This window comes from Pieris brassicae, chromosome 5 (genome assembly GCF_905147105.1).
Source record: "Pieris brassicae chromosome 5, ilPieBrab1.1, whole genome shotgun sequence".
Lineage (NCBI taxonomy): Eukaryota > Metazoa > Arthropoda > Insecta > Lepidoptera > Pieridae > Pieris > Pieris brassicae.
Window position 1 is genome coordinate 18288433 of NC_059669.1, and position 12157 is coordinate 18300589.

Here is a 12157-nt window from a genome sequence, read left to right on the forward strand (position 1 = left end):
ATATAAAATCGCATTAGTGTGTCTTAAAGGTCAAACGCAATATTTAAAGAAAAATATGCTAACAATAATAAGTTTAATACGTGTTTAATGTTTACGCGTGAAATTTTATGGGGCCATCGATTTGTACGAATTATTGCCTGTTTATAAACATCAGTCTAAACCTCACAAATAAGCTTATTCATTAATTACTAGTTATTACTTTATGATGATTTAATGTGTCACGTGTCAGCAATACCTTAAAAATATGAACATTAATACCAATACCTATATCGCGTAAGCGAATAGTAATTTATCTTTATATGAGCCAAAATCTTAAACCAATACTGCAGGTAGAACCTTTACTTTCAATGAAGCAGACTTAATGAAATGTTTATAAACGATATGTACCAAATTAAGCATTTTTTTGTATACTTTTCTGCGATAAGCGACTGTTAATAGTTGGAGGAAATTATTTAATTATTAATGAGGTTGCTTCTAGATAGTTAATTCTCTTTGGCATTTTAATAGCTACATGAATTCATTCACCAATATGTGCCCAGTTATAACTAACCTTTATAAAATGCAGATATACGCTGTATTACATTAGTTAGCAGACCTTTTTTATTGTCTAATGAGTTTGACAAAATTTCTAATATTTGTTAGTCATTCTTAAAAAGTTTCTTAAATTTTCTGTAGCTTAAATGTTTTTCGTAATTATATTATATTGGTTGCATATTATATAAATGCATTCTTGTTGATTTAGGATCACCTGTTAGGACAAGATTGTTTTTTTACGAATATGTATGTATATAGGTAAAATTTATTGAAGTTGGTCATTAAATGTACAAGAGTAGACAATACGTATTAAATTCGCGTAAATTACATAGATCACTGTCCAGAAATTCGGTCGTTCGTTTTAAAAGGTACGTTATCGACTACAGACATTTATATAAACATCAAAAGTATACCCCTTTTTCGCTTCACAGTCTAACAATGCTCGAAATGAGAAGGGACAAAAATGTGTATTTTATTCAGTACTGCGGTGAACGCAGCCGGTAGTAAGTAAACATTTCGAGTACTCGTTTAAAACAAACAGTTGTACACCCACACAACATTTTGTACATTGTGTGGGACCACACAAGACCTATGGCGTTGTGACCTTGGTATTTTGTCACCGGAAGTAATGAAGAACATAAATATTTTGGCTTTATCTTCTACGATGCACAGCATGGATTTAATGAATCCTCAAAAATATAAAAAAAATCGTTAATTTCTTTATTAAAAAAATGTATACATAAATTAATGTGACGATGGAATACGAATTGGTCACAATTTCTCTGTCCACCGAAGCGTAGACAATAGGCAAGGATCAGATATATGCGCGTTCTTTATTGATACATTTAAATATTAACTCTCAGCCTATCAATTACTACATTAGTTTCGCCGGCAATCGAACCTAGAATCACCTGAAAACACGCCATTTGCATATTAATAACCAAAATATTTTTTTGTGTAGCAGTCCGTAACTTATCGACTTAATTATTTTTTATAAAGTGTTTTGTAATTATGTATATTCATAAATCACAATTGTCGCGAACGCTATCCTATTGCAAATATAAAAGTCTTATTATATAGTTATAATAGCTCTCGGTATTGCACCTTGAATGACGCATAGATGCCTCTTTTATAGGATTAGTATGAGGTGTGTATCTAATTCTACGTATTATTTATGATCTATTAAGAAAGTACTTGTACATCTACTAACTTATTGTCAATTTACGTCCCTTTTTACATTTACTAGCGGACCCGGGACACGTAGTCCTGTCCACACGTCTTACAAACAGAAAAATGTTCTCTTAAACATTCTAAAAAACGATCCAGCCGTTCAAATGCTTCCGCTTTTGTTCTTTTCTATGTCCCAGCTTTAGCCATGGGTAATTTATAAATACTTTGCTTTTATATCGCAAAAATATAATAATTCAATAGCAATAATACTTAAATGCTCATATCTACGGACGATTATTAATCAGTAAACTATACCAAAAAAATCTTCCCACAAAAGTAACACAATTTATCATTACACTATGAGAAATAGAGAAAACAATGTTAGCTATTAACTAATGAAGTACATATAAACAAAGGAAGCAAACACGAATGGAATACATTTGCAGATATCTGTCATTCTAAATAGAGTTGGCCTGTGGGGAAAGCAAACAAATAAATACATGTTTGAAACACTAAACCAACTTAATTATTCGTAAAAATGTATGTCCTAATAAATAAAATAACTTAGTATATCTGTCTCTTTATGGCATGCAAAAAATGTTTCGGTAATGGTTATATCAGAAAAGAAATTTAAATTTATTTTTCGTAATTTTTATCGTTACAGTGAGTCTTCTAATATTAGCTGCCTATGCTCTAAGAACGACGTAAAGTAAAACTGATAGTTTCGGGTTTTAAAAATCTCTATAAATATCTCTAAAAATGATAATAATCTCGAGATTTCTAAAACTATAAGATGTTAATAGTGACCATGCGACTGAATAACGATAGTTTTTATGTAAATGCAGTTGTTGTTCCACGAAACAGTCTATAATTAACACAAAAATAAGCGTTGCAGTGCCCATAAAATCTATACTTGTCTGTATCTAAGTTTGTATATTTGATACGTACCTAATTGTGTGAATATAAATTTCACGGGTCCCGGTATAACGTCGTTAACAACGCCTGTGACTCACGCGATGCGGATAAAAAAGCTTAGGAATGCACATACCCTCACGTTTAGCCTGGGAAGATACAGGAAATTAGACTGGTAACAAAACACACAGAATTGTCTAGTAATTTCGTGTAATTGCTTTTGTGAGTTTACTACTAAAGAACAGTCTTTTATATAGTTTACTTGGTATTAAAGTTTTTGTTTTGGCTTGAGCACGAAGATTTAATGAATTATACTTAAATAAATAATCTATCAATAATGCTCTTTCTATTTGAACGATGACCACGTAGATCATCATTCTCAGTTCATCAGAATCATTTCATCGGTTTAGAGCGGCTCGTTAGAGGTTTACTAACAGATTAGGATCGGACGTGACCCAAAAAGCATATACTTTTGTATGCATACAAATATGTTTTAGTATTACGAAATGTAGAATAACATTGCCTCAAAGAAAAAATGTATAACGGTTTAATTTGACGACGTCTCTTGACTATTCCTGACCTACGCTTTAAATACATTCCGCTCTACATCACTTGTATGGACATTTTCTCGTTAGTTGTCCGTTAGGAGCCATCCCTGTTACTGTGTGCTTTGAATTTCTGCCAAAAATTTGATAGGTCTTTCAGAATTTATGTAGTACAATATACATAAGTTTTCAATTTTGTATTAAATATATATTTTTAATTATTCTCGGTATTAAAACTATTGCAAAACAGAGGCTTGTACCTTATATTATGTATAATGTTAATTAGATTAATATACTTATAAATTATACATTATATCATATCTATTCGAACTTCGTAACAATAATCTCATCGGCCAACATTACATATTTTAATGTTTATCTCAGAGGATGTTTGCCTGGCCTAAGGAAATAATTAAGTTTAGTAAGGAAATAAGAAAACCCAATGATTAAAAGATATACATGCCTCAAGCCGCCTAATAGCTTGTAGTTAACAACAAACGTCGCGCGGTAGCTGATTAGCTGTAATCGTTGACTTATCAATGAACTCAAATAAACTTTTACGACATTTAATCTTATCTAATTGAACAACCGAATTATAATCTGTTCTAATTTTTTGTTTACAAAGTCAAAACTTGCAATTACTTCGATAAAACACGACGCGGTCGTCGAACAAGTGATATTTTAAATAAAAAAATAGTGCTCATAAACTGAAATCGATCCATGAAAATGCAAACACAAAAAGTGAAAAGAATTTATTCGAAAAGCGAGTGAATAGAATGAAAAATGTTCGAGACGGATTAAGTTCTGAAATTAAAAATGGAATGAAAGTTTGAGGATTTTTTCCAATCCGCAATGCCGTCTGCTCTGGATATTGACCCATTCAGCCAGCCGGAGTGGAGTGACTCTAGTGATTCAACGGAGCCAGCCCCGTTGCCTCAACTGGGCTATTTTGTGCCTGTGAGGTGCAGATGCGATGCACGAACGCAACACGTGTGTCGGAGAAATAGAAGGTAAATCGGCACCAAAAACTAATGCGAATCTTTCTCGTTAGGACTAAAATAGTTTTGAGTTGTTTGAGACCTTTGAAATAAATTATATGTTTTTCAATTCAGGAATAATAATTATGCATAACTAAAACTATACAAGTGTACATGATATGACATCTTCAATTATAATTTAAGTAATTTAATTTCCTCTTGCTTAAAGTTGAATAATTACATTAAAGTTCTCTCTATATATAAAATAAACACAATCCCAAATTTGAAGACAAATATCAGAAAATACAGATAGCTGCGCCATTTAGAGCCAATAACCTCCATACTTAACAAAAAACGCTATACGCTACACAACCCTTGGTCATAACTTCGGATAAGTGTTTCCTAGATAATTTTTCTCTAGCTCCTACGCTCAAGACTATGATAAAAATGAAGTATTTTTCTTTCCAGAGAATCTCCCCGTTCACGTCGTTCAATATCGCAATGCTCCTGCAACAGCATCTCACGGCGATCATCGGCCGCAGCGTCTCCGGTACCACTGCCTCCACTCAACAACACCATGGAGATGTACGTCGAACCAGTCATCGAAGATGTAAGTTTTTTAATTTATTTAAAGTCTAAGGTCATCACTACACGATGACATATTTAAAGAATTGCGAAAAAAATATTAAATTAGGGAAGTTTAACTGTAGAAATCTCTATGAATTCAATGAAAATAAGTAGATGCTATTTAAATTTATGATATTTAATTAATAATTATTTTGTGTAGTACTTGTACTTTCAGTTATTATCTTCTTAAATGCTTTCTTACTCCCTTAAATTTATGTGAATTCTGAAAACATATGAAAATCAGTAACACACACACATGAATCAAGATGTTCGTGTTTATGCTAAATAGACACAGATTGTGTCTGCACTAAGCATGCGACTAATTTGTTATGTATAATTGCCAGAAAGTGAGTTGCTTGTCAATAGATGCGATACTTAGAAGTGGTTTAAAACCCCTTTATATTAAAAAAACATGCGTGATTTCTCCCACCACGCAAAATTTGGCCATGTGCCGAAACTAAACATTTTATATGCTTGAAATAATTTAAATGTCTTATGTCATACTCACATTTAATTTTATATTTCTCGATAACCCTTTTCATTGACTTCGCAATTTGTTCCGGCCGACTGTAGAAGTATTTGTGTTGACTGCTCCCGTCCACATTGTAGATGTCATGGTCTACTTGGCCCTTTGGTGACATGAACATTATTCTGCAACAATACAAGGGCGTGATATATGGTTGTGCACGTATTTTTGCGAGGCTATTCTCTATCATTTTGTTAACGAAAAATGTACCAACAAAGTGATGGCAGACCACGTAATAAGAAGTTTTTTAATTGTTTACCGCGGTATATAGTTTCCATCCGGCGCGAAAGTGTTGCTTTTAGGCTCTTCATTATCAATTAAGTTCACCATAACAAAATGTTTACTTAGTGACTGTATTTCTGCAGAGTCCGCAAACTTTGGTTTCAAATTTTTACACGCAGTACACCACGATTTGTGTATGATGACCATCACGGGTTTCTGGTGTTGTGAGGCTATTTGTAATCCAGACTCAAGCGAGCCTGCCCAAACATAACTGGTGCCAAAGCCATTGTCTTTTCCACTAAATGCAAAGCAGGATACCTTAGTAAATATCAACCCGAAGAGTGCCTTTGGTAGCTTGGCTGTGGCCATTTTTTAAAAAAGGTTCACGACAGGTGTTCAGTCGTAGTAATATCATTTTAAATAATTTATCATGCTCGCCAGATCGCCATATTATTTGTTTAACTTATTTGACAGTGTCACAGTGACAAACTAGATGCAATGAAAATAAACTTAGAAAATTAAAGCGATTTCTAAAGACACTTATTAGAACAAGTATCTGTTTTGGAGCGGTAACTACATCCTAGTCGTAGTTCCTACGGGACGCATTAGAGAGCGTATTTAATACTTGATCCGTCTTATAAAAACATGTTTGGCTCGATGAAATTAATACTAGTATTTTGGATATTGAACTCCGCCGTACTTTTAAATAAAGATAAGTTAAGCGCCATCTAGTGTTCGCCATAATATATTTTTTTATAAAGTATTTAGTTTAACACCATCTAGTATAATTTTATAGAAGAATAAAACGCATCTTATTAACCTTCTTTATTAGTACACAGCGTATCACCTAGATGGCGCTATATCAGTTAAACAAGTTAAATAAATTGTGTTAAATTAGTTCCTGATTCGTTTACAATAAAGAAAATTATAACAAGAGTGGTACATTAAAAGTCATAAAATGTTAATACTTTAATTTAAAAGTACATATTAATTAAATGAACGGTGGTCTCCGAATTTTTTATCGATAAATCTATAATATATATAAGCAACTATAATAGCAGCAATATATTATAGAAGTTTCTACCTCATTGAATTATGACTACTAAAGTGAAATAATTGAGTTAAACGTTTAATAATGCATGCTTTATACAGACTTGCCACCATTTAACTTGCAAAAAATGTTTACTATGTAGCTTTAAATCAGTGTTGTGTTAAATGAACCAGTGACAAACTTTTTAAAACTAACCAAGTGTATCTGCTTGTATTTATTTATGCGTGTGCATGTTTTTCTCTCATTTTCAAATACATTGCATTGCCGATATGTCTCGCTTCAAGTACTCTATTGGAAAAAGCAGATAAAGTATGATAATAATATGTAATGTGAACATGATTGTCTGTTTTAACACGCACATAGTGGAATCACATCTGGACGCCTGCACGCTCATTAAAAACATCAGGGACCTAAAGATTTAAATATCAATAGAATATTTATCATTTGGGATCCTTTTAGAACCTCCTTTGGGTAGCTTATTTTTTTAATAAAAATATAGTGTACGTAGTCTGTGGCATCGTGAGTGAATTCGAGCGTTTAATCTGTGCATTATGTTACATTTTTCGCGCGCTTTCAAGTGAAACTTTCGTGTGCTGAAACTAGTGTTCATTCAGTGCGATGATTAACTTGTACGGAAGTCAGGGACGTAACCATAATGTTTATGGTACTATACGTTCCATGGCACCAAGGGGCACCCCAATATCATCTTTTGAACAGTTCATTCCACCCTATTTCTTCCATATACCGCCTGCTTCGCAACAAATAAATACTTTTCCTGGAAGAAAAAGGCGTAAAAGGGTAAGCATCTATCATTATTTTTAAAATATTTTTTCTGTAACTGTTTAAATTAATTGTTATTTAATATATATCCGTAATATACATTTTGTTAGTAGGAGTAATTGTAGGTCTGTTACATTCCATTCGTAATAAAAATTGTAGCTGTAACAACTATCAGAATAAGTGACGACTCAAAACCATATCAAATTTTCGAATAAAAAACAAATGACCCACCTATAGATAACAATGTTATCTGAGCACCAGATGATCTGGGGGCGTATACTGTGATTTTTTTGTTCATAGCTTCAATTAGATTATAATATGTATATTTCTATGAATAATATGGTAATATACCGTAGTTAGTTATGAAACAATCCAATTCGAATACCGCAGGGCTCCAAAGTCACAGTCCCGTATGTAACAGACAATGTTCTGTGTAGCTACAGAGATAATGTTCTGTTTTGTGAGCACGAATTAATTTCTTTTAGACACTCAATTCATTTTGTTCTTATTTTCGATGTCGAGTATTTATTTTATTTACTGCATAATCACTGCGAAGGTCAGAACTTTACGTGTTTAAAACTAACATAAGCATAACCCAAGCAACACCCATCGCTACAAATTCCTTCGTCTATTTAAATTATAACAAAAACTCACTGCACTATTAACCGTCGTGAAAATTACAATGACTTTCATACTTAGGAATATATTAGCATCTTATTGCACACGCTTCGAACGATATCTCTTAATGAAGAGAGACATTAATTTGTAAGAAACGTAAAAAGATGATGAAAATATCACAACGTCCAGAAATATTTTTTTAGCTACCATATTTATTTATTTTTCTTTTGGCGGCTTGGGTTTTGACAAATAAATAATTTCGTTGCCAGTTAAAAATATCATACATGAACCAATGAAGAAATTACGTAATACGTGTCATAGAAGTTAAAATTCGATGGTTAATGCTAATTTATAGACACTTGACACTCACACTCACTTGACAATCACTCTACTGCGTTTTTACGTTTAAACATTGATGAAAATATTAATATCATATTTATATAAATTATTGTTATGAAAACGAAGTTGCTGCTATTTTACTAAAAAATGTTTACTTAAACTAAAATTACTGTTATGGGGTCTAATAGACTGGAATTAAGAAATGTATTCTGATGAAGCTAGAAACTAAAAAAATTATATTGACAGAATTCACTAAAATTTTCTTTAGTTTGAGTTTATGTATCCGACTGCCTTCTCCTGTAATAGGAATTTACTTATACAGTTTTATAAGTATAATGGTAACAACGTCATTTTCAATTTAATAATATTTTCGTATTTAAGATATGAATTACATTAACTATGTTTTTTTTTAATTTAAAGACATTAAAACAAGATATTAAAAGAAAATATATTACGTCATTAAAATTAAATTCGACTCTTAGGATTTATCTTTTATAGTGTCTAGTAACACAGCACTTGGGACATGTGGAACGGTCCCCGTGCCTCCATCATCTCGTTTGTCTTTCGTCTGTATGTGCCTTGGTTTGCTTTGTTGAATTTGAGATAGGTCTAAAGAAAAGAATCCTAGGGAGTATCCCAAAACAGAAGCTATTGATAATACGATAAACGTCACTTTTATTTGAGCTTTTGCATCCATTTCCGAAGGTTCCTTCTACAGACTATATCAAAACAAATTACAAGCACGGATTAGAAAAAAAACATGAATAATTTCTTAATTTATGTAAATAATAGTTTTATATACAAATATTTGTTATACATTAGAGTTTAGTTTTTTATTGACAATTTTTGACATACAAGAAATAAATATAGAATAAAATACCCATAAACAAGGTACAGATTTAACATAATTTGCATTTAATTCTATGAAAAATACAGGGGTTACAGTTTTGTCTATTTTTGTGTAGATTATAGCAATTTAGATTGTCTATGCCAATGCACCCATTTAACAGAAATAAGAAAATACTTGTTTATTTTTAAATATGCATATAACATATATAATACTAACATAATTTGTTATAATTAGCCTATATTGCTACACCTGCTTCATATTGGTTTACTATTTTAAGGTTTCTACGAAAACAAACATTCAAACAAATTTAAGTACATATTTTATTGCTTTTATTTCAAGGAAGTTGGAAGTATTATGGACATTTTGGTAGCTCTTTTTTCTTCTTTGGAGGACAAACGGAGGGTTCTGGTGGTGTTTTTTTAGGTGCTGGTGCTGGCTCAGTTTCAACGCTTTGTGGTGATGGGTCACACGATCTCTCCCTGAGCATTTTTGTTGTCATTTCCTTTGGATCCAGTAACCCAAAGGAATACGCAAAACATAAACTAAGCGACATAACAATTAAGCTTGTCTTCACCTGTTCAGACTTGTTTCTTTGGTCTCGTTTTAATGAGAGACGGTCGTTGAGAACAGATTCATACCATTTTCTGGGTGTCCAATTCCATAAGTGGGAGGGTTTTATTCCTGGCTTCATCTTGAGAGAGATCCTAATATACTATTGTCATATTGTTGATGAATGTTAAGAATGAAAAGTCACGAAAAAAGCTGCTATTTAGGCCATATTTAGGCCGTTGATAAACTATTTCAGTTTTTGTGTAGCCTGCGAAAATAATTCAATCATGTTATTAAAAAGTATCTTTTTTATAAATAATAATGATTTAATGTAATTTTTACGGTCTTACCATCATTGCCTACGGCGACGGCTAGTTTTTTCTAAAACTGTAGCAATGCAGGAAAATGCTGCAGAAACTATAACAATGAGAGCAAATTCTTGACGGGACATGTCATGTCTATTTTTCTTTTAACTTTACCTATGAAAGTAGATCGTATTTGTATTCGATCGTATATATATTTTAAATATTTAACGACCAAACAAAATACTGTTTCGGCTTTGTGCATAAACCTTTTATGAAATAATAAGCATCCTTTTTATTCTTATATTAATTCTGTGTTTCTATACATTGTCCAAGACCGGTTATCCTGAAGATTCTTCTTCAATGATTCACGTAGTAATTCATGGTCATAACAAACACTTCGCCTAATAAAATGGCCCATCAATTTCTTGCATATACTTTGTATTGATAGCTATAAAACATCCAATCATATAGAGCGAATGGGCCAGGTAAGATTTCCTAGCCTCCCTAAGGTGCATTTGTATGCGAACTGCCTATAATCCTCAAATTAATCGAATACAAAATAGGAAATTCAATAGTATTGTAAAAGCATAGGGTTCATTATGGTCTTTACGATTTAAATCTTGCTAACATAGCTGTGCTACGACCTTCACCGGTGATGCATTGAACCGGTTTATATAGATTCGGACAATGATTTCTCTACAATCAATTGTATTTCTTAACTTCATCATCTCGCATATCACTTGCAAAACTGCTTTATTTTGCTTAGGATATTCTAAGGTATCTAGGTCTTATAATACTGGTATCTTAGTGGTATATTGCAAAAACTAGTCAGTGTCAAGACTAGCAACGTCTGCGCCGCGCTTATTATGTTTTTCAACTATAACTTTCAAGCTCGGAGGCTCAGAGTCCGCTCGTAGTGGGAACAAAACCTGTAGATACTGTTGGTCTACTTCGGTACGGTGTACCTGCGAGATTGTCGTCCCTTTCTTACCCACGTCGAACCCGTTTAAACGAGTCTCCGTTTCATAACACCACTCTGGTATGCAAAGATTGATAGCGTATATGACCATTTGGTTTTGAAAGTCCTGAGAAATCACGCACGGCTTTTTCGCTGGCGTCCTTAGTTAGGATCAGTGGTCGGCGAAACAAGGCTTAGACTGTTTCATTAAAACTCCAACAATGACACAAAGTTATATCGAGTTATTAATGTTGTGTCTTTGTTTTGCACTGTGATATTTTATTGCTAGAATTGCGGTTGTGTTTAATTCGTGCCGGTTGGATATGTGTAGTGGTTTTATTTATTATTGTGTGATTGGATGATGATTTTACAATGGATACCATGGCATCAGAGAACGGATTAGTGGTCAACAATTTGAATCATGTCCGTAGTGATTCTCAGGTAAGCAATATCGATGAGACAAAACACGTTTCAACGATCTAGGAATAAGTGCAATGACTCCCCAATTATTCAATAAACTTTTAAGTATACGATGACACGTAACTCGTAAGTTATGCCAACAAAGTTTACAATATCCGTTCTTCTTAGAAATTTGTTAATAATAATTTAAGGTTTAATGACTTGTGATATATATATGCACTGGTTTCGTATATGATACCTGAGACGGAAAGCTAGCCACATTAATTACATTATAAGTAAATTAATTAAAATAATGACATAGAGGAGATTATATAAATTGGGTTTGTTATATACCTATTCATTCGTAGAGTTCACTTCATATTCATATTGTTGTCCACAGTGTCATGATGATAGATAGATTTACCAAGACGTCTTAAGCTCATGTTTAATCATAATAATAAACAAATCAACGCGTTCACTGTATTTAAGAGTACAGAAAAATGCAACGATAATTTTAGAGGTTGTAGGTTTTAGTTAACTGTTATTGTTTTTAAAATATTAATGACCCCCTTTAAAACAGTTTAAATTATACAGTAATATGTAATGACTTAATCTGTAAAACTGAGAATATATAATTTATATTAATCTATAGACGCAATATTAAATGTACTGGTTAACAAATTCCAAACCAGTACTAGAAAGTATTTCCATAAATTTTCCTTTGGTATTAAAATTGTAGCAATCATTGCAATAGGTTCAATTATATAAATTCGCTTTCGTAATGAATTCCTCAAA

General features: G+C 32.4%; 1 protein-coding gene across 10 annotated transcripts in view; it reads left to right on the forward strand.

Annotated features, from left to right (window-relative positions):
* LOC123709320 (tight junction protein ZO-1-like) overlaps window positions 1-12157 on the forward strand; it is an 81998-nt gene that overhangs the window by 32778 nt on the left and 37063 nt on the right. For 7 of the 10 annotated variants that reach the window (XR_006753716.1, XM_045660547.1, XM_045660548.1 and 4 more), the window contains exon 3: window positions 4607-4748. Coding sequence is in view for 9 of the 10 variants with exons in the window: in XM_045660547.1 (XP_045516503.1) it covers window positions 4607-4748 (142 nt within the window). In the remaining variant the exon portion in view is untranslated. Of the gene's footprint in view, window positions 1-3784; window positions 4172-4606; window positions 4749-7182; window positions 7363-11131; window positions 11405-12157 lie in introns of those variants that run through there. The other 3 variants (XM_045660550.1, XM_045660551.1, XM_045660552.1) reach the window with 3 other exon arrangements.